Genomic DNA, 24196 nt, shown 5'->3' on the forward strand with positions numbered 1-24196 from the left:
TTTTGATAAGACAGACTTAAAAGAATGCATATGTTTATGTTGGTATTATTGAAAATCTTGTGAATTTAGACTGCTTTTAATGGGATACAGAACCATTTGAAGAATCCATGACCAGCTCTTTGCCCTGGGGTGTGAGTCAAATTAAACCATTGGCTTTTAGTAGATTTCAGATCTGTGACACTGATTATCCTGCCATTAGCAGTGTCTGTTTATTTGATTTGCTTTATCGATTGGAGCCAATCCCCGATCAAACAAACTTTATGGATGTAACAACACGACCTCCAGGTCCCTGGATAAACAAGACAAGGCTTGTGGGGGGCAGCGACACCAATCTGTTCTGGAAAAGTCTCCACATTTCATAACAACTGAACAGTGCTGTGGTTTCCCATAAGAGATGTGCATAGGAATTATCTGTGACAGCACAAGCAAAGGCATGTGATTAGATGCCATATTGTGCTGCCATCTTTTACATACAATATTTATCCTATTGATTTCTTTTGATTAAAAATCTAAGCAGTCAGTGTTGGCTTGTCACTGCGAAAATCTTCACATGTCCCCTCCTTTGTGAGGGATATGTGTCATGTGGATTAATATTTCAAAGTCTGGTAATTCATTTATGGCAGGAAGAGCTTGTTACAGGGGGAAAAAGAAGCGTCTTCACGCTGCATAGTGAGGGAAAAAAAACCAACAACAATTGTGTTGCTGTTTTCATTTATGTGTTTGTCAACGACCTGCCGCGAATTGGCGATGAGGGAGTTACGGAGCGAGATGAAAAGAAAACATGCTAAATAATACAACAAATTACGTTGCAACTTTTTCCCTGTGTGTCAGGAGAGCAGATTTGAATATCTATTATTTACACAAACATCTTGTTAGCTAAAGAGTAAGCAGTTTGTTTACTAAATATGTGTTTTAGGCTGGATCAGAACACTGCAGTTGCATAATTCATGGAGCCAGGAGTTGTTTGTTCACGTAACTCAAGCATTGCAAAATGTTGTGGTGTCGGGCACATCCCTGCGCATTAAATATAGACTAGTGCAACACAGAAAAAGCTCCTTCTTTCCAGTCACTTATTCAGACTTGCTTCCGCACATTAATATTGCAAACCGTACACTGGCACGACAAAGCTTTTTGTGTGTGTGGGTGTGTGTTTGTGTGCCTTTTTACCCCAGTTCACTAATATGCCTTGTCCTGAGGATTTTTCCTGTTTCTGCTTCTTCCCCTCCATCGCTGCTTCCAACCACCGCTACCCCGACAACCCCCAAAATTAATCCTCATTTTAAACGTCTGCTCTGGTAGCAGATCAGGCCAGGTGAGAGATTGTCTTCTCCTCCCGCCTTCAGGGCATCTCAAGCTCCATTTAATCCAAATGCCAATTTGTAGCACACAAATAGGAAGAGGCTGGAGCCAGCTGCCTGGTTGGCTGGCTTGTTTGGGCATTTTGTGCACATACAGTACAAAGGTGTGTGAAAGTATCTGCATGCGTGTGTGCGCATGCACACGCAAGTTCCCCTGTACGAGGGTTTACACTGGGCTCTCTCAGCTTGGTGCATCTATAATTGGAGAGCAGGGAGCGTCCAGAGGTGTGGGGTTGTCAGTCACTGTTTAGGTTGCCCCGGGGCCCCTGGCACTCCTGTGGGTATCAAAGTGGCGCTAATTAAATGTGGGCCCCGCTGTACGGCCCTCCACATCACGGGGCCAACGAAGAGCCCCCGCTCGGCTGTCTTCCCCATGCCTTTGAGATTCTGGTGCTCGCACTAATTACCCATTGTCCATTGACTTGCCCATTCTCACACACCCACACACAGACACACGCATTTCATCCCCTACCAACCCCCATCTACATCACTAACCCCCCACCCTTCCTATATTTATTATTTTATATTTTCTCTGCCCACTCTGTCTTTGGCTAGCCAGTCTAATTAATCTTATGGAAATCTCCTCCAGCCAAGGTTGGCCTCCGATGTTTGTAATTTGATTTGGTGATGATAAAAGTGAAAGCCGGGTTCTGGGATGCTGAGGGAACAGTGTCATTTCTCTGTCCTCTCGCCCTGTCCCCCTCCACATCCCAGTACTCGGGAGACGCGTGGGGGCTATCAATCTTTCCCACGTGCCCAGCAAACTGATATCCCTGAAAATTAACTTCAATTAATAACAGAAATCCCCTGATGCGGCCGTGGAGGCAAGCCAGGGCTTTGAAGGAGAACCTTCAAAGATGTCTCTCTGCAAGTCTTTTATAGGCCAGCTGGGGAGGGGGGTTTCTTTTCATTGTCATCAACCACCATTTGAACACTCATTTTTTCTTTTTCGTTTTTTTCTTTCTTTCTTTTTTTGTCTATGGCTGTGGACATTTAAATAAAACCACTGTCAACACTGAAAAATCGATTAAGTTTCCCTCCAGCTAGAAAAGAAAAAACAAAATGGCTGCTCATTATTAAATTGCACAACTTGGCCTTTGTGTGCTTGGTAATGTAAGTCTTTCCAACAAGACCTTGTTTATATCAAATGAATGACCAAGTTCAGTCATCATGTCAGTTTTTTATGTTTGCAGAGATTAGGATTTCCTAAAATTGAAGTTTTGACTTTAATATATTACAGAGATGTGTTAGTGTAGTAATGTAATGTAGTAATTCACACGTTCACCTAAGAAACAATGGGTTCTTGGTTTGGTCCCAGGAGGAAACACAAATTACTTTGTGTTAGGAAGGTTATCTGCTGTAATAGTAGCCGATAGTAGCTTCTTCCAAAGTATTGTGACTAGTCAGGCTTTTGTGTAATTTCAATAAAAAGTTTTTTGTCCTTAAGATTTACCAGTATACCAAAAGATTATCAGATTTTTTTTTAAATGTAAAAATGTTCATCATTATCCCAAAAGTCTACTATTAATGAAGCTATTGCCCTTTTTTTTTACATGGGGGATAATTATAATTTGAGCAATTCTTACAATTTCTGAAATGACAGGCTTTTAGGGTTTTAGCTGACCTCTTAGAATGTCTCACAGCTTTTGCTGACTTGTACAAAGGTACAGTCAGTTTACAGGCCCTGCTCCCTCAGGCATTTTCCATTTTTTCTAAATTATCCCTCTGCGTGCTTGATTGACAAATCCTTAGTTCTTCTTTTTATTTGCGGAGCCTATCAGAGTAAAGAAGTCTGATTGATTCATGATGATCTCGTATAACTTCATTTCAACTTGAGAAGTAAAAACAGGCATATGGATGGGTGCTTCTTGAAAAGAGAGAAATCTTTAGTGTGAATCTCTTCAGCATTGTTTTTTTTTTACACTTCATCACTCTTTGTCAGATAGTATAGCTGGATAGGGGGATCCATGCAGAAGGTGAGTACCAGCAACGTAGTGACTAGAGACCATAGGAAGCCAATGAGATTCAGTGACTTTAAGCAATGCAGGCAAAAAAAACTCTGGCGATTGAAGTGATTACTGATGAGATGCCACTGAGTGATGTATGTCAAGATGGCAAATACTAAGGTTTTGAAGACACTAACCACTAACCATGTGACATGAACGATTCTGTATGTGTGACAATCACAGTGATGTAGGATTAAGTCAATAAGACCCCAGTCACACAGACCTAGAGACTGGTCCGCTGCCCTTCTGGTAATACCCATTCTGAGGGAAACATGAACATTCCCAGAGCAGTTGTGAGTGTTTCCTGGGGGTTGATTGCAGTTGTGGAGAAAGTGAAGGTTAGAGTGTTCAGTTAGGCGGGTCCCCAACCAATTTGCCTTCAAAGTAACATTTTTGCCTCACCGCTGAAGCTAGCATGTTTTAAAATGTGCAACTTTTGCTTTGAAGGCAAGTCTTTGCCATTTCCGGTGACACTTTTCCAAGCGGCACTACCGCTTGGTTAGTAGTTAGCTACCATTTTCAGACAAACATGGAAAAACGACATGCAGCCTGCTAGCAAACAAAGCAATCACTAGGAGGTTTTTGACACTGCTCCTTCTTTGCAACCGATTTCCTCAGAAAGAGAATCTGAAACTTCCAGAAACCATTACCAACCATTTGGGTATATAAATTTTATCCTTAGTGAAAGGTTGTTGTATCGATCCACTAGCGATCAACATAGCATTGCACAATGAACAAATAGCTTACTGTGTGGACTCTTCTTAGTAAACCACTTAAATGTAGGACTTAATGAATACTATGTACTTAATTTTGTAAAGCATGAATTTAAATAGGTCAGTGTTGTCTCAAACACAACAAGTTGCATATTTACCAGAAATGGCGATTACAATAATGTCCTGCTACCAAGTGTGTCTTGTAAACACTGTAAACTTATTTACAGTTTGTTGAGCCTTCAAGTACACAGTGCTAAGCTCTTTAACAATAAAGAGAGGGACTTAATGATCATAAAAACTAACAAAGATACAATAACTATACCCTAATGTTAGGTAGCAGAAGCAGTGTTGCCAACTTAGCGACTTTGTCGCTATATTTAGCGAGTTTTCAGATCCCCTTAGCGACTTTTTTTCTAAAATGTGACTAGCGACAAATCTGGCGACTTTTTCTGGTGTTATTGGAGTCTTATTTATGACGACTTTTTGACGCGAAAGTGCGTCTTGCTCTTCTCAACAAGCAGCGGGTGCTGCCATGGGCACCTTGCCCGTGCCAAAGCGCTCACTGGTAGAGGATAGTCCTCCCCCTGCTGCTATCAGGGCAGGAGATGTTCATACCTATGCGTCCAAACTGCAAATGAATCGCACATGAGCGAAGCCGCTGCTCCCGCACTGACTGTAACGCAGTTAGTTCTTCTTTTACTGTTATGTTGTTTTGTGGATCACAATGTTTAAAACTACTTATAAACACACACACACACACACACAAAGTAACTCCACCAGAGTGCCTATTTCGGGTCACTTTTGCCAAGCCCAGATAAAGGAGTAGGGTTGGAATAAAAAAAAACAATAATTGCTAAAAGAAATTAATTTGTAGTTCTAAATAAATTCTAAACGCATTTAGGATTTTTTTTACTCACTTTATGTCTCTTCCACGATATTATTTTTCTCTCCTACAATGTAGGTTACAATTACATTAGCATGACCAATTATGCAAATTAGGCGATGATGTCATTTAGCGACTTCTAGCGACTTTTAGGACAGCCAATAGCGATTTTCCTTACTGAGGAGTTGGCAACACTGAGCAGAGGTACTCAGATTGTCATTAGCGCTAAAGACTATATTCCCTTTTACGCCATGTAGAGAAGTGTGCAGAGTTCTAGAGTGAAGTTCTGTCCATCATGAGTACAGTGATCCCTCGTTTATCGTGAGAGTTACGTTCTAAAAATAACTCGTGATAGGTGAAATCTGGGAAGTAGTCAGCTTTATTTTTTACAATTATTGTAGATGTTTTAAGGCTGTAAAAACCCCTCACTGCACACTTCATGTACTTTTCTCAGACAGGCATGAACATTTTCACACTTTTCTCTCTTGTTTATACATTCTCAAAGTTCAAACCTTCGTAGAAAAAAAAGTCCAATATTAAAGAATGAAACCAAAGATCAAACCCCGTTTTCATGTCCAGAACAAGGGAATAGAGCAGCTGCCAGAGAATTCAACATTAATGAATCAATGGTACGGAAGTAGAGGAAGCAATAAGAATGAGTTGAGTAAAGTTTGACTTATCTGTTTTATTTTGCTTAATGCGCCTTATCATCTGAAAAATACAGTTACTTCTACCTGCCTTTGGCATGTCCAGAAGTCCAACTTTTTGTGCAATGGTTAGCATCTTCCTCTGCCTTTTGGGTGCTAGCGCAGGTGCCTTTGAGGGTGCAAAACGTTTCGTCGACATTGTTGTGCTTGTTGGGGAGAAAACGTACAAACATACAGTACAGCACTTCAGAGTCACACTGCTAGCGATCGAAGATTTATGTAAATTTGACAAGCTGAACCCATTCTGTACTGTACAGGAAACACGGCACGAAATTGATTGACAATGGTTTACAGCTGATCAGGACACAAAACAAAATGCGCTGTAAAGAAAAAAAAGGGGGAAAAAAGCATGCAAAATTGCACAGAAAAAATCCACGAAACAGCGAGGCCGCTAAAGGTAATACCGTGTTATAGCGAGGGACCACTGTATCGCATTTCATCTTTGTAGCCATACTTCACTAAAATAGCAAGTAAAATTAGGCTATTAAACCTTTCAAAACAAAATCATTTTCACCTCATATTCAACCTTTAAATCTATTTTTATATTACATAAAAATATTTGACATTTTATTCCATTAATAAATGCCTGGAACTATAAATGGCCTTTGCCACAGTAACAAATTCCTCCATGCTTGTTGTGTCCTTACACGCCCCCTAACATCTTTTCCCACACAAGGAGCTTTACTTTAAGTGGCACAAATACAACAAATACACCATGCTTATCAAGTCACAGTCCCCTGCCACCCCTACAATAAAACACAATTCTGTTTTCTTCACGCTGGCTTCTGGCGTGCTTGTATGCCATGGCGGTCACGTCTGGGGAGAGAGCTCTCTGCTTATTTATTTGTGGCTGTTTCCTCGGCTGTCAGGATAAAGAGGGCAACACGGAGCTAGTCTGAGAACATAATTTCACTCAGAGTGCCTTAGCCTGAAGCGCTGTACACAAGCACACACATCTAACAGACATGCACATACTGTATACATTGGCACACACACACACACAAACACAGACTCCCAAGCAGCGAGAGTGGCTGTTGACCTGCTGAATAATGCTTTCAGACTGTTGAAGCAGTGCAATGTGTGAGTGTCTGCACATGTGTGTTTGTGTGTACGCCTCAGAGTGGGTGGTTAGCAGCTTAACCCTCCTGCTGACTCTTGTTAAGGGCTAAAGGGATCCATGTCAACAACAAGCAATAAAGAAGATGCCTCATCCAGAGAGATATGGGGGAGACAGAATACAAGTGCACGCACACAAACACACACACACACAGTCAACATGATGCACATCCTCATCCACAGCCTTCAAATACACACATAAACATAACGGACTTGTCTCAAATAAAATATAGATAGAGTGATTGAAGGGGCTATTAGCACAGACGGTGCGGGAGTGATAGGGGTGGGATCAGTGTCACAGCCCCGCTCGGCTCAGCCCAGAATTGCTGCATGCCGTGGGGAGCTTGGAGTGCTGCCAGCTGCCTGTTTACAAGCCAGACGTGTGTTTGATAAGGACTGCTACCAGTTGATAGAAGCCAAATCCCCTTTCAATGAAAAATAAAGTAGTGGGCTTCCTCTGAAGTAGAATGGGCCAGCATGGAGCAGCTCAGTTAAGCCAGGATGCTGCCTGAGAGCTGCTGAGTCAGTGTGATTGGCTGCGTTGACTGGTGGATTGTAGAGCAACTGAATGTCTGTGTTTTTCTTTTCTTAAATGCAAAATATGAAAGGGCTGCAAATGACTCACATTGCCACTGCACCTTGTATCACTTTAAAGAAATTGCACTTCCTTGGGTCCCCAGCATACACCCACCAATTGTGTAAGTAAGATAAGATAAGATAACCTTTATGAGATAGTAGATAACAAATAGATAAGTAGATAACAAATACACACACACACACACACACAAACAAGAAGACAGACATGCAGAGTTTCCCTTATTAGCAAGAATTGTAACAGCCTAATTGGCAGATCTTTTTCCAGTTGTATAAACATACAGTGCCCTCAATAATGTTTGGGGCAAAGACACAATTTAATTTTTGCCCTTATACATCAGCACAGTGGATGGTAAATCAAACAATCAATGTGTAATTGATGTCACATTCAGGCTGTCACTGAAGTTATTTTCATCCAAGAATTAAAAAATTAATCTTAAAAGGCTGAAGGTTGAAGTATGGAGAGTTTTATCCTGTTAAACATCGTTTATTTATTGCAGAAATCTCTCTTCTTCCTTTAATACCCTTTTAGTAACAAGGTCATTTGAAAATGACCACAGTAAAACAAATAAACAAGACAGAAGTCGGGGTTCTTAAAACATTGAATAAGTTCATAAGCTTGTTCCCTTTTTAATGCTAACAAGCCATGAATGTTTTACGTAATGTAAGCTTCCTGCGGGCAGATCAGTGGGTGGTTAATTAAAGTTTATTCAAATTCTGAATCAACCATTTAATCTGAAAATGATCTATTAAAGATGCTCTGGTAATAAGATGAATTAAGTTGCTCCAGTGTTGTGAGAATAAAAAAACATAAAATACTTGAAAGAAACTTCCCTGCACTGTGATTTCACAGTAAGTTCACATAGCTTCCACCTGTTACAAGAAAATTGTAATTTTTAGCCACGGTCTCCTCCTCCCTCTCGTCTCTGCCCGAGGCAGTCCCTCTCCTCCGGGAAGGTTTACATGTTGTGGTAGACCATCTACTTATTGATCGCTGCTAATGTCTCAGTGATCTCCACCTTGTGCTGTTAGAGGGAAGCTGCTGTGCTTACTGATTGGTCAGATAACGGTGTGATCAGGTGAGGAGCAGCGGTGTGTTAGGCAGTTTGTGTGAGCGTATTGTACATCTTCGTGTGCTTCTGTATCTCGCTCTTTTTGATCTATAACCACTTTAATTAGCTGTGATGTTAATTAATCCCCCTCCCTTTACATTCAGTCAAGTAATGGATATTTTATTCAATTACATCTCATCTCAGCCTTTTCTTCTCATTTCAGAATCAAACTTTTGTTTCCTTTTTTTTATTTCTTTGGTTCATCCTGTCTTGTCTCTGTATATTAAAACATGTTAAAAGGAATTAAGGGGCTTGATACGAACGTTGACATCAGATATCACATTCATAATCGCTGGTGTTCAAACTCGATGTGAAAATGTAGCACAGTCGAGTTAGGAAAAGACAGCTGGATGTATATGTGGGTACAAAGACCTTGGCTCTTTGTGAAGAAACAGTGCCTTCCTCTTCCTTCTCCTCGTGCCTATGTATATTGTTGCATTAATCATTTTCTCCAAGCTGAATGTCACAGAGTCTGCCTGGTAGCCCTGAATAAACACTGTCATCCCTCTGCAGGAATAACCTTCACATATTGCTACTGCCTTGTGTATGTGTTTGTGTGTACAGTATATGTACAGTATGTGTGTGTGTGTGTGCGTGCCAAGCCTGACTAAAGGTTAGGAGGGCATGTAAATAAAAGAGCAGTACATGGCAGGCTCTGATAGTTTGCTTATGTATCTGTGCATTCTCACTTGCCTGTTAAAGCACCCCGTTGTGTTTGATTAGTCTGAGGTAAGGCAGGCTATTTCTTCACACACACACACACACTGCACTTTCTTTCTTTTTTACTCTGTCGCTCTCCACGTCCCTTCCTGACGTTCCTTCGCTCCCTCCAACTCTATCCCTCGTTTGTTTTCATTAGTGTGATTGCCTCAATGTCTTCCTGACCTTCAGCCATCTTCAGGTCTCTCTCATTTGCTCTCTCTCTTTCGCTCTCACACACACCCACGCACACATACATACACACACACACACACACACACACACACACATATATAAACATTCCTCTGGATGATCACTTCTGATTTTAGGCCTCATATCTTCATCCTATCGCTCATTTGGCTCTGTCTCTTTCTTTTTTCCCTCTTTCCCAGACCTGCTGGTAATAGCAACACTGTAAATGTTTCCAAGCTGATAACTGATAACTTTTCCTTTTGAACGAAGGTCTTTATTACATTTTGACTCCCATTTTTCTTTCTTTCTTTCTTTTGAAGATCTCTAATGGACTATTGGTTCAAGTGGCGGTTGCTGTTGGAAAAAAGGGGGGGGGGGGGCTGGAAAAAAAGAAAAGAGGAGAAGGACAGGTCAGAGGAAGGGAGATGTGTTGCTGAGTAGCCATGACCTTCAGCGGTGATTAGGGACAATTATGTCTTCAACAGCAGCTTGAACCATAAAGCTACTCAGACAGAAAGATAGAGGGGGAACAGACATGAGGATTTACCAAGGTGTGGTCATTAGCAGATGTCCATAAAATGACTGTAAACGCTTTATTTGATGCCTTTTTTCACCCCCACATCTGTATTTAACACAGCAGCAACGAGATGGAGGGCTTGTTGTGTGTGGGGGGTGGAGAAATGATTAATATTAATTCAAGGGCTGATTGAAGGCAACACTCGAGTGAAGTGGCTCATGATGATGTCTCCTGAGCAACTCCCACGCACCGCTCCCGCCATAAGTGGAAAGAGAAGAGAGGAAAGGAGACAGGAAAGGCAGGAAAGAGACGATGCCAGATGTGACAGCGAGAGGAAGATGTTAGATGAGCCACCATCCAACATCTCCCCACCCACTCTTCCATCACAATGTTATGGATTTAAAAAAATCCACAAGCAAAACAGAGTTCACACAAAGAACTTTCGGGCGGGTTAGTTCAAGTTTTTTTTTAATTAGCATGTGCTAGAAAATTAAGTAGTTGCTTTCATTGCCTAGGCATTTAGGGATTGGCATTAGCATTAGCAGACAAAACCAAAGACTAAATATTAACTTATTATTTTGTTTTGTTTTTAAGTAATATATTCTCTGTGGTAGAAGCAGTCTTTGTATGTTTAATTAGCACATTCAGAAGTATGAAAGCTTTTTTAGAGGTCCAAACAAGTAGTGTGTGGTACAGTAACACACAGTTTTCAAACTTTGGAAGCTCACAATAGTAATCTTTCAAAATAAATGACCAGAATTCTGTGTATGTGTATGTGACTGGCCAGTGCAGTGTGTTGGCAGCAATGTTGTGTTGTGCTGCGCCAGAACTTTTTCTTTTTCTTGATCGCTCCGCATGTTTTTGTCAGATCTTTTTGGATCTGGATCCTATAAAAACAGAAAAATGTTTGCTAAGACCTTCCTTTTTTCTGCAGTCTTTATTTCTTGCTTTCTGTTGGAAGGCTGTTTTTGGCCTCAGTGCCTCATCGATCTAAGGCTAGTGAAGGTGGTGAAATGTGAAGTTTAGCTTAGTGTTTAGGCTGTATACGCCCTTGGCCTCAGATTCTATTCCCCTTGTGTCTTCCTCAATTTCCTGCTTTCATCCGCGGTCAAAAAAGGCTTAAAATGCTAAAAGTAAATAAAATTGTTTTCCTTTATTTGCAGATCTCTCTCAAGTATGACTATTTAGAAAAGTGCGCTAGATTCTTCCAAATGTCTAAGCTTTCTCTCTCTCTCTCTGTACTAACCCATAAAGGTTGACCAGAGGTGCTGGGTTAAGTTATGTTAATGTTACAGGGATCATCAGAGTGTAAAAGGAGATAACAACATGTTTTAAAGTCCACATTGCTGGGAGGTTGAATGGTGTGGAGGCTTGGGTTTGGATTGGCACTGGCGGCCTTTCGAAGTGTGTATGTGTGTGTGGAGCTAAGGCATAATGACTTGGGCCAAGGGAGGGGAGGCCAGAGGGGCTGGATTGGTGAAAGCAGAGGCAAGGCAGGGCACCCTTAGGTGCCATGTGAAATTAGGAATGATTAAGAAGTAAGAAAGACCAGGAGCAGCGCTTTGCAGTAAGGTGTACTTAATGAATAATGCAGTAAAAAGTCACATGCATGTACCCGGACGGACACATTGAAAGAAAGACGGACAAAAATATACTGAGTTAGGTCCTTCGAGCTTTCTGCTTTACAAAGAGGCACAAAATAACTTTCATGCAAACGTGCCCGGTTTGAGACACAAGTGCCTATACGTATTTCTGTGAGTCGACAGATACTACATCGACGTGAATCGAGGTCATTTGTGCTCAAATATCTAACTCAAAGCAGGTGGAGTGCCTGCTGAGAGGCAAACAAGAGTCGAGGAGGTGTTGCAGCGTCCATCAGGGGCTGACATTTATTTTGGCTCGAACAACTGATGTAATTAACTTTTAGACCTTCCTGTTCATGGCTGCTTCTCCGGGCAGGTGCGCCAAGGAAAACATGCCAAAATTACCCACCCTCCCGTTCACCCTTTCAAACACATCCACATTAATTTGCGCGCACACACTTCTTCCCTCGTTCCATCTCTTCTCTAACGGTACGTCTCTTCCAACCCCTCTTTTTCTCCCACCCCCGTTCTTTACCTTACAATCTGCCCTCACTCTTGTTTTCTTGCTCTCTTTCTTCCCGTCTCCTCCTGGCAGTACAGCGAGGTCTCTTCAAGCTTCGAGTTTTCGTAACCAACCACAGCGGCGTTCAGTTTCCCCTCCATCGACGCGAAAAAGAGAAAAAAAAGCCGCTTCCTTACTTTGTAACAATTTTGTACTCCGGGGAGAAGTACTCAGTAGGCCTACGAGTTAACTTCAACCGCCGTGACACTCCACAGTTGCTTAACGCAGCACTTTTTTTTTTTTTCATCAGCTTGGCAGTTTTGTATTGGAATGACTGACAACATACAGCCATCAGCTTCATGTTTGTACCTTGTATGTGTCTGGAAGACTACAAGAGTTTCCCATAAGTTGGAGTTTTCACAGGTTTTTTTGCTCGTCTTAGACTGACTTTCAGTTAGGCTTTTGCGTTTGATGACAAGATGAATAAATGAATAAAAATGAATGAATTCTATATGAGGTAATAGCATATCCTAAAGACATGACTCCTAACCTCCTTGTCAGTTAGCATGAATAACCCATATCACCTGTGAGGAGCATTTGGCATCTCCCTTGGGTCACTTTAGAATTCTGTGGGTGGTGCAGGTGTACTTTGTACACTGCCCCCAACTCAGCCGTATCATCTTTAATAATGAATAATGATGCCTGTGGTCTTGTCGGGTTTATTTGTCGGACTGGAAGCAGAATCTGGATTATTTTGCGAGAAGAGTGATATGAGGCAGATATGAGGTTATAATGGGTGGCAGATGCGCTGGCCTGCACCGGGCCCGCAGAGCAAGCAAGGTGTTTGTTTGTACAAGCTGATTTCCCAGACTAAACGGGCTCTGTGTCCTACCAGCTGCTTTGGATCTAGACAGTCAGTTTGGAGCGGGAAGGAAAGGGCCCTCAGATCCACCTGGCAAAACAAGATGGGACCTCGGCGTGACAGAGAGGATAACATCTCTGCTTGCAAAGCGAGCTGCTTACTGAGATGACACATCTGAAAGGCACGCACGCACGCCTGCTCTGTCTTCAGACTAGGCTCAGAGAGAAATACAGGATCTTACAAAGTCATAGGTTGTTCTTATGCACACATCAGGTGGTCGCAATGATAGCACTCTGGCCTCACGAATCCCACCTCAATCTGCATCAGTACTCATGTAGGCATTTGGTTTACATTAAACTGGGCCCCAATGCGTCGCTGTTTTTGCTGTCATGCACTGTTGGCCACAGCCAGACGCCATCAATTCAGCGTCTTTGGGTCTGAAAGAAACTGTAAATCACATTAGTTACTCAGGTAAACAACCTCAGCAACTACACCCCAGAGAACATTTGATTTCACGAGCAAAGGCGCGCCGCTGAAGAAAAAAAATAAAACACAGGAAAAAGTGTTCAGATGTAAATTTTAATGACCGGTTGAGTCGCGGCACAGGTGCGTCGAAGCAGAGGTCGCCTGCAAAAGAGGAAGAGGACGGGGAGACGAGTGTTTGAATGAGTTCTGTGTGTTCTAACAGGTTTCTGCATCTCCGGGAAACCTTGCTGGTCTTGTTGGCCAGCAGGCTGCTGCCTTCTGGGAATACTGAGGAAATGTCCTCATTTTCTGTTTTTAGAGGCCCAATTCTGTTCATGTGCAGGTGCAGGTCAAGAAAATAATTCTCTCTCTCAAAAAAAAAAAAAAAGAATACAATTTGTGTCTTTTTCAAGCCTGTTGAGTTGTTTTGTGCTAATAAGAGCTAAATGTTTTTAGGAATTTTAGGGATTTTGTGTTCTGGTTTCTGGTGAAAACAGTGCTTTTATAGTGTGGATTAAAGGTTGAGACATTATGGACTTAGCATGCATTTATTACAGCAATAAGACAGACTTGCAGTCTTTGGCTTAGAGCCTGTATTTATAGAAAAACAGTAGGCAAAAATCCATCATATGAAAATTGGGCCATAGCATTATGTTGCAAAAGAGCAGAATGAGTCGGTTTAGAGAGGGTAATTGAAGTAATGAGCCATTCTGGCTTCTTCCCTTTGATTTCCGGATATAGATGATTCACAGCAGTCGAGGTAAACTTCCCTCAGTTCCCTCAGAATTATTGCCTCCTTGTCGTTCCTTAAAAGCCATGGGGATAACATGGCTGCAGATCGTGGTATCTCCTTTATCACCTGCCTGTTACAGCTGAAGCCACTTCATAAATAAAGCCATTGCACTTCAGATCCAGGGTGGGAGGAATGGGGGGGGGCACATACACACATAAACAGGCTGACATTCACACTGCGGGCAGGTACTCAGGCTGCTGTCGCTGGGGAGCTTTAACCCTGAAACCCTGACCAGCTTAGTTCAGAGGCGAGAGGCTTTATGGGACATCGGGGAGCTGCTTGCAAGGAGTAAATAGAATCTCCAACAGTATCTGTCCCAATCTCAGATTAAGCCACCAAATCTCAGCAGTTTTTCTCTCTGACAGAGATCTGTACATATGTTTCTACAACATGCTTTAAACACGCACGTGAAAATCAGCCCATACAGAAAACAGTGTCTGCGAGTGGGTCCCAGTGCAGCTAGGGGTTTATGCTGACACTAAAGAATGTGTTCATCTATGAGTGAAGGGCCTCTCCCTGCCTGTCTGTTACCTGCTTCCCTGCTTTACCGACAGACCGACTTACTGACTGATTGACTGACTGAATGAAGTGCAGTGCAGCGGAGATCTGACAGGGATCTCGACGTGATCCGATGCAGCTCCCAAAGGACCCTGAGCTAAAGCTTTCCCTGAGCGTACTGGCAAAACAGTGCTCCATCTGAGCAGAGCCAACTTGCAGGGTGGCCCAGCTTTTTAGTCAAGCTTTTGCTGAAAAACTCCCAAGAACTGATGTCTTTTGTCAAAATGTACTCCCAAAAACAGAATCTCTATTATTTTGTGGGGCTTCTGGGGTCACCGGAGGTTTTTCTGGGTAAGTTAACTAAATGTTGCCAGGAGCCAGGAGGCTAATGATTCAAAGGCGAGCAAAAGTTAGCAAGCTGTTTGGAGTGGATGGCCTTTTCTTCGAATCTGTGGAAAGTGTGAGGTTAAATCTGTGCCACTCTCTCCTTGTTTTCTGGTACCCTGTCCTGGAGACCGTGTGGTAGAAAGTTAAAGATGGAGGAACATAATTTATAAGGCAAGCGAAAGGAGTTCATGAGCTGATGTTGCTTGGGAAAGAAAAAGCATGATAGGGAGGAACAAATCACCACAGGAGGGGGAAAAAAGAGTCCAGAAAAGAGTGGAAATTTAGGTAGTGGGGGGAGGTTAAAGTAGGGTATGTGTAAGCTTGAAAAATAAGAAATTTAATTTGAAGAAAATATGATTTTGAATGAAAAGTGTGAGATCTAAATATTTACGTCTCTGCCTCCCTGTTAGCTCAGACGGTATACTTGAACCGGTCATTGATGGTGTTCATAATTTTTACATATGTGTTTGTAACACATCCAGGAGCAGCTGAGGTTTCTCCACGACGTGGCTTTCACACAGCACGGGCTTGATTGAATTCCAGTCTGCACGTAAGTGTTTTTTGATCTAGCAGGCTTGATCCTTGTGCACCAAAGCAGCGCCACACACACGCACGCACTCACTCTCACACGTGCAGACGCGAGCACACGCATCCCATTATACGACATCAGGCGGGCTCAAAGTGGATCATTATTTACTAAACAGGTTGCCTAACAAGAAAAGACGGATTCCCCTGCAGGCTTGTATAAAAACCCTGGAAGCATGGCGGTGGAGCAATATCCATCATAATTGATGTGTTGCAAAGCAGATTACACACATTAGCGCACACTGTTCTAGCTATGACAGCTCCAACTGAACATGACAAATTCCATAATATGGAAAAGAAAGGTAAAAAAGCTATTTTTTTTTTTTTTTTTTGCTCTCTCTGGGTATTAAAAAAAAACGGCACAGCAACTAACAAAGAACCATTTGCATGTGGCAGGAGTAAATGTGTGTTTGTGCGCTCAAATGTTAGCGCGTGAGCATCCGTGTCTAACTGCACCTCCTCCGTGCTCTCATCTCTCCTTAATTACATTCTATTTGTTCCACTTGGGGCGGAGGGGTCCTGTAAACTGTTTGGCACAGCTCTCCCCCCTGCTCTGAGACAAGACTTCATTCAGCACGGCTAATCCCAGCGTAGCACTAGCTACATGGGATGATGCGTTTGAGGCCAGCTGACAGCTGCAGTATTATTTACTGCACGCGGCACAACAGATAAGCCCATTGAAACGGCAGCCGGCAGTTCATTGTGGGGAAGTGTTAAATGCGTATGTGGCCGGCTAATCAGTGGGCCGGATGCTAGAGGAATAAATAAACCTCCGAGGGGAAAGAGGGGCGGCTCGGCGCGCTCACTCCCTCCTCTCTTCTTACTTGCCCGCTCGCTCTCCGTCATTCGCCTCTCACACGTCTAATCAACTCAACAGCATTAGGGCAAATCTGCCAGCAGAATTCCTATTTCTGTACGAGTGCTATTAAATTAGAAAAAGGCTGCAAATAACATGTCACTGATTTGCACTCATCAATATTATTATTATTATTATCATTATTTGATTCTGTTTGTGGTCCATTCGCTTGAAAACCTGCATATTTTCTCCTCTTTTTTTCATCATCTTTCCCAGCAATTTAATGAAAATATTCTCACCATGATAATTTTATTAGAAATTACCATTTTTATTAAGTAAGAGGCTAAAAAGTCATATCACAGTCATACCTTCTGTTCTGCTGTAGATGCTAAGTAATTAAAAGAGAGCCTGGAATGACTTACAGTTGTTTTTATACATTAATAATAAAAAAAGGGATTTATTTAGAATTTATTTTCCTTACACATCCTAAAGATATCCTTTCATTTTGTTTGATGGCATAAAAAATATAATTTTATTTCCCTTTGATTAAAGCTAACATATTAAAGTATTTTGCTCAGCACTAATTGTCAAATTCATTTTAATTGTAAAAGAAGGCCGAAGCTCAACACTGTGTGTGTGTGTGTGTGTGTGTGCGTGCGTGTGTGTGTGTGTGCGTGTGTGTGAGACCAAGCTGTTTCGGAGCCGTGTCGTTAGCCGCACACTCAATCCTGACGACCCACTAATTAACACCCCATGTTAATCACTCTCAACCCAGCCAATAACCAGTGACATGCCATCATGCAGATCACTTTATCATACCGCAGCACAGCAGCACAGCACATCCGAGCTGGGCGATATCCCCCCCAACCCCACCCCTCGATCCTCGCTTTTTTTGTTGTACGAAAATCTCCGTCGGTATTTTGACTTCTTTCACAGGACGAGAGAAAAATATTTCCTCTGCGTTACCAAACCAGTGAGTTGCCATTTAACGTGGAAAGTGAAACTGATATATTATAAACACTTCGACAGTGACAAAGAAACATGTCGTCCCCACCTTTCAATCAATCCTTTTTGTTTCCGCACATTCATTTATGTCACCATACCGAGTGCCACATGCATTAGATCTGATCCATTAGCTTGATCCCACTTCACATAGACTGGTTTAAGTGCATGCTGGCTAAAATATCTTCTCAGTGAATCTGCCATTCTGGATGAAATAATAATTTTGATATAAGTTAAGCTGATTTGCCTAAGCTACCGAGTAATTAACTGAACTTAATCATTTCATTTCAATTCATTTCCATTACCTGAATTATTTTTCCCAGTCTCTCCTGTCTTTTGTAATGTCTGCTTTAAGCGTGCTGTTGTTTGCTACTGGAGACCGGTGTCCGAACTCTGTTACAACACTGACCTCTAGTGTCGGTTCGCCCCAGCTGTGGCTTGCTGTGTGAGGTTTTTTTTTCTTTTTTTAAATGTGACATTTTAGCAGGCACATTGGTAGTCCTATCTAAGGTAATGAATCCGCTTTGGCCAAACTGCCTCGAAGCTTTAGCCTCCAAATGCCTGCAGCGGGGATTGCCCACGATAGGGTAAAGGTAGATTAGGAGCCAGTGTAATGAGAGGCAAAGCATCTCTTTAGCTTACCCTTTGTCTTTGCCTCCATCCACCGAGCCTTCGAGAAGAAGGAGAGACTTACTTCTTTAGCCACTGGCATCCACACAAGCTTTAGCTTTATTTTTCATCATCCTTTGCTCCTCTCCTCCCTGCCAACTTCCTCCTATTTTCCCATCTCTACCTACTTTTTTTTCTCCTGTATTTTCTACATCCTGAGCTGTGCTGACACTTACTCATGCCAAAGCGGTCTCACGTCCTCGAAAGGGGATTGTCAGATCTTCTAGAATATGGAAAAAACACAGTCGCTTGCCAGCCACACTGGTGTGCGGCACTTGGGTAATAGGCATAATAGGGTCATGCCTGCATTTAATAAACAATTACCCATCTATAATAGATGAGTCCAGCTCCTAAGGCCCAGTGCCTGGCCTGGGTTGGAGAGAGGGAAGAGAGAGAGCGGGAAGGTGAATGAATAATGCAGCGGAGTTGCCCATCAGAACGCCCAAAACGCAGTGCCAATTATCTTCGACTGCTAATGATGATCATCTTGATGCTCTCCCCTTTTACACCCCCTAACACTGCCATGCCTAAATTTGACATTTACCCAGCTGCTCCCACAACTCACCTCACCTCACTCAACTTGCACAACACGAGCCAGGAGGCGCGTTAACCAGCATTTATTTTATTTTGGAGGGGCATCCACAATTTATTTATTTTTCTTCCTGTTGGTGGTCAGTGGTCATTCCTGCTCTTTGTGAATTTCAAATCAATCAGGGACTTCTCTTCAGCCGCTTCGCATTCAGTCCAAGGTCACCCAGATTACACAAGGTTAAAGTGTGCACGTGCAGGAAGACTTAGGGTGGTGGTGGTGTAGAGAGGAGGGGGGCTTGCAAGTTGGATTAGCATACAGCACTGGCAGAGCAAGGGAATTAAAGACAGCACAGAGGTACGATGGCCAAGCAAAATGGTCCCCGCTCGCTGCTGTATTTGAATAGAAAGCCTAAGATACGTGAAAACAGAGAGAGGAAGCGAGGAGAAGCTCCGTGGCCCCGAGGATCAGAGGGGGGAGGACCTGTGGTGCTCAACTCAGACTGCTAGTGAAGTCGATAGGGCCCCAGCAGACAGCTCCACTGTGGGCTCTGGGAAAAATACATAGCCATTTTGGCTCCCTCGGGGCCCCGAGTCTGTGGTAATAATGGGATCAGAGCCATGACCCTCCCAGGACACCGTACCGCTGTTGGATATTCTATTAGTTTTCTCTGCAGTGAAAAGAACTCCGTGCTCAGCTACTTTCCTCACTCCGGATCACATTTGTTTTACTTTTATGTCGGTTTTAACAGCGACTAATCGAATTACTTCAAGTTTCCAGGAAGAGACTTTATTAACAACAGAGCAGAGTGCAGCGTTTCTTATGGCTGCCGTAAAAACCTCCTAGTATATAAACTGTGGATATCTTCTAATCATATCTAATGTTCTTTATGTATGCAAGGATATTGTAAGCTATTAACATATGCGGCAAAAAAAAGAAAGAAAAAAGAAAGAAAGCCCCATAATTGTTCCTTTTTACCATTTAATCCCAGGCACTGGAAGATACAGCAGAGATCACATTAACATTTACATTTCTGAATCCCTCCACCTCCTTGATACAGTTCCAGCTTTCAGCCCCGGCATCTCATCTGCCTTTACATAATATCAGGGCGTATTAATGCTACATATGGCACTGTCTGTGCTGTGCCGATTTACATTTTTCCTAATGATGTGCTTTCATTTTTCCTCCTCTTATCCCCCGTGTCCTTCCCTTCACCTCCAGCCCACAGCCCACTGTGATTTAAAATGCATACAACTGTGCCGCTGTTTTTACTGCGGAATAACAAAAAAAAAACACACACACAAAAAAAGAGCGGGCCGAGACACCTTCGGTTGCCCCGGCTCCATCTGTTGCACATCTGGAAGTGGTGTGCGGCACCAATAATTGGAAGTCAATTTGTTTGAAGTTATGTATTTGGCATCTGGTGCGATTCATAAAAACTCTGGAAATCGCATTAATTTTATAGCATCTCGAGAAGGGCCTTTTTTAAAAAATTCAATTCTCTGTCTCTCGTGTTCCTTTGTTAATGCACGTGGGGGCCTCGGCGGTCCATTGACGTGGGAGTTTGTCGAGCGTTGGTCAGGGTGCGGTCCCTAATAAAATCAGCCCTTAGAGAATCATGGGAAGTATTACTCTGGTGCAATGGAGGAACACAGTCAATGGTATGAGCATTAAAATGTGATGCTCAGACTTTGGCGAAGTTTTATATATTTTTTTCACCTTTAACTTTGACCTTAGCTTCAGATCGCTTCTTATTTTCCTGAAGGGGGGAAAAAACTCATGGGAGGGGCGGGGTAGTTTGCCACATTTCCAGTAGATGGGTTGACTGATTGAGAAGCAGCATGGTGTTGTTTGTCACACAGCTCTGAGTCATGGCTGAAAATAGATATGACACTTGATGTTTGGTTCCTCACTGCCGGCTGTCATATTGTTATTCCCACTCAAATTTCACCTAATTTGTGCACAAGTCTTGTCACAGTCCAGATCCTGATGAGGGCTTTTACGTGGATTTCTCTCTCTCTGTCTCTCTCTCTCTCTTTTTTCACCTTCTCTTCCACCTATGTGTGGCAACGAAGCTCAGTGATACACACACCTGCGCGTGCATTTGTGCGGCGAGTGTGTGTTTGTGTTTACACACGAGCACATTTGATTAGGCTTGTTTGTGTGCACGAGCGGGCGCGCGGCCCCCCCGTGCATATGTCTCCGAGCTTGCCATGCCTCCAAAGTGAGTCACCTCAGCGGGAGGTGATTAAGAGTTGCCAATGGCAGGCTCGACAGGTGAGCGCATTGTATTGCATGCTGGCAGCTCTGGCATCTGTGCAGGTGACAGCTTCTCCTGCTCGGCGGTGGCGTCAGTGTTGGTGGGTGGCAGGAGGTCTGACAACATTGTTTTGGTGACAGAACGACTGCGCTGTGAGGTTCACGACATCGCTTGCCTTCTTTAGATTTGTCAGTTTATGCTGGGAAGTATATGGAGTACCCTGGACTTTAGCATATACTGCCAAGGCACAGTTCCATATGGGAAAGTAGTGTTTTCCAGCCATTGTTACACAGTAAAGGGTTTTTTTTATTCTTCTTTTACTGGCTTTTCTTAAATAATCCACCACAAATGTTCCCTATTGGCACCACAGTCCTGCATTGAGTTTCTTTTCATTACTGCACAGTGTGATAAGAACACACAGCCAGCTGCTGCCACCTGCTGTTGCAATCAGGATACAGCAGCAGCCTTTTCTTTTCTTTCCTCCTTTTTTTTGCAGTCGTGGAAGTGAGGTAATTCACCGAAGGGGACCATGTTCCTGTGGGTGCTTGTACTATAACAGAAGGGAGGTGAAGTATTATATTACTAGGTGCACTTTTTTTTTCTTTGCAGATTCTGTAAGAAGCTAGAATCCCATCTGTTTCTCTACGACGGAAATTAGCTAAGGACTATAGCGAGTGAGACAAAGATTGAGAGAGTTGCACAATTGGAAATACACCCAGATTTGTTTTACATGTTCAAGTTTAACTCCTTACACATGCAGCTAATGCCTCTAACATGCAGGCGGACGTGTTTTCTCCATCCAGCGCAGACACAAACCCTCCGAGTTTTTCAAACCTGGGCTTGATGAGCTGTGATATTCCTAATAAAAAGTCACTTGTTCTGATGTCACTGTTGCCTCATCCGACCACATTTCCTTTTGAAGCATGTGCACAACGGACCTTGAACTTTGCCTGTGATAGCTTTTTGATATGGAGGAAATGAATTAGTTAGGAAGTGTGGAAGTGTGTTTTGTCTATTGAGTGTGAATGTTTTGGTTTTGTTTTCTTTTTAATTGACACCTTTTTAAAATGTTCTTGCTTCATATCCTTCCAATACTTTAACTACAACAGAGAGTACTGTTTTGTTTTGTTTAGCATAACAGAAATCTGTATTTGCCTTCTATAACTGATTTGGAAAGTTACTCGTAAACATCACTAATCACTTTGTAGTTTGAAGTGGCTCTGCTCCAAACCAATTGATTGGATCTTCTCTTTATTTGCAGCTGAAGAGGAGATGCGAGCGGGATACGTTTCGATTTCAGTACACACTAATAAGACTCTGAAACATTAATTTGAAGAGGCTTTGATGAGAAATCCATTTGGGAAGTATTGGCGTGTTTGTTGTATTATTAATGCATGACCTCATGATTAGAAAACCGCTTGTTGATGTATGATTTTTGTCAATGACACAGCTACACTTTTTTTTGTCAATATGAGATCAAAGAGTTTTTATTTCTGTGTCACACAGAAAGTTTCTGCGGCTAACTTTGATACAGATTGTTTATAATCGTATTCCGAAAAGGACACCATCTCCACAACCTCTTACCTCAAAGGAAACTTTCTCGGCTCTCGGCTAACAGCTCTCAGAGCAACTCTTTATCCGTCGCCATTATTCATCCTCAAGGGCTCATCAGCTCACAGTGGGCTCATCAGAATTATTACTCCTCCTCCACTTGTCTTTATTATCTAATTTCCCTCCTCTCTCTTCCTTTCGGCCTCTCGTTGCCAATCAGCCACCTTGTAAGGCTCTTTCGCCTTTCACTATGAATCTTTCCAGGCTTTTTTATTCACTCCTGTTGTCATCCAGAATGTGCTTTTCTTTTCTTTTTCTTCTTTTTTTGCCCCCAGTTTACAACTAGTCACTTTGTATCGAGTTTTTACCTGCAGGTTTGTGGGTGTTGAGTTAGAAGTAAAAGTTTTTGTTGCAAAGTGAGAAATGTGTTGCTTGGATGTGACAGATTGCTAACTGCAATTCCTGACGGTGGCTACAACAGGCGTGACACTCAGGAACAACTGTTTGAGGAAGGGTGCACCAATGAATCCAGCATGACAAGAAATAAGAAATACAAAAAAAAGGGGTTTATTACGTCGTTCCCACCCCTACAAAGAAGTTTTTAAAAAAGGTGTTAGATAATAATATATATACTTTTTATGAATAAATGGATTAAAACATATAAATACACCAACATTTCAAACAAAAACATTTCAAAGACACTGATGAGGACGTGTTAGGCATTGGGGTGAGTACATCAGTACTGGTCAAATAAGGCACATCAAATAATGCAACCATCTGCAACGTATTAACATGATCTTTTGTAAAGAATTAATGCTTTCATGAAAGGAAACAGCTTTGGTATGTTTTTAGTGGTTATTTTGCATATGTTACAGTGTGTGGCCACCACAGTGTGTTTAAAAAACAGTAGTCATTAACATTATGTAATTATAATTGTCTCCCTTTTTCTTATAAGTCTTTTTCAGCTGTGTCTGGGAGGCAGAGAATAGTTGAAACTGTCTGTAGTAAAGTTAAAAAGAGCAGCCGGTCCATGGTGTGCTCACAGGATGTTTCTGTTCCCGCTCAGCTTTGGCGAACGTCAGTGTTCTGTAGCTTCAACACTCAACTGATCGACAAGAACTACACGCTTAATGCACAGGTGGCACTTTAAAGGAGTGCTGTCAGCTGTCGTTTAAATTACTTGCAACCCTAGTAGGAGTCTTAAATGTATGCTCGGAGCCATCACTCAGTCATTTAAAGGCCACGTGGATGCCCTTTACCGACAGAGATTACAGGTGATAACGAGACTGAGGGCACCCTTATAGGTCATCACCCTCGGCAGAGCTGAAGCTGCTCCTGCGGCTGCTGTCCTTGGATGCAGCTCCGGGGGAGCCGGCCGAGAGGAGCGGATCGGTGCCAAACGGCGACAGTGGGTCATCCATCAGGATCTCATCCAGCTGGTGTTCCTCCTTAAGTGTGGTGGTGAAGAAGTCTGTGAAATGGGACAGCGGGTCGGAGAAGGTGGTGCAGGCGTCAGTGCCACTAATGTGATCCTGCGGCCCGCTGACGGTGGCGGTGGATGGCACGCCAGATGCCGCAGCTATCCTCTGGAGGTAGTCGTTGTTGATGTCCTCTTGGTAGAGAGTTGGCTGCTGAGGTTGCTGGGCCTGGGGAGATGATTGCTGCTGCTGCTGCTGTTGTTGTTGTTTGAGTAGGTGGGAGGAAAGTTCGACCGTCCCCAAGGCTGTGGCCATGTTTGGTAGCCCGTGAGCTCGTGCTTGAATCTCAAGCTCCTGGAAAGCAAAGAAAAGAAACCTTTTTAAAAATAATAGGTTTAG

General features: G+C 42.7%; 1 protein-coding gene across 7 annotated transcripts in view; it reads right to left on the bottom strand.

Annotated features, from left to right (window-relative positions):
- Positions 1–22923: 22923 nt before the first annotated feature.
- tfec (transcription factor EC) overlaps positions 22924–24196 on the bottom strand; it is a 34309-nt gene continuing 33036 nt past the window's right edge. For all 7 annotated transcript variants that reach the window (XM_084910864.1, XM_084910861.1, XM_084910860.1 and 4 more), the window contains one exon: positions 22924–24151. In XM_084910864.1, coding sequence (XP_084766990.1) covers positions 23678–24151 — 474 coding nt within the window. In that variant the 3' untranslated portion in view covers positions 22924–23677. The remainder of the gene's footprint in view (positions 24152–24196) is intronic.

Source organism: Perissodus microlepis, chromosome 17 (assembly GCF_051167445.1).
Source record: "Perissodus microlepis isolate ML-2025 ecotype Zambia chromosome 17, ASM5116744v1, whole genome shotgun sequence".
NCBI classification, from domain to species: domain Eukaryota; kingdom Metazoa; phylum Chordata; class Actinopteri; order Cichliformes; family Cichlidae; genus Perissodus; species Perissodus microlepis.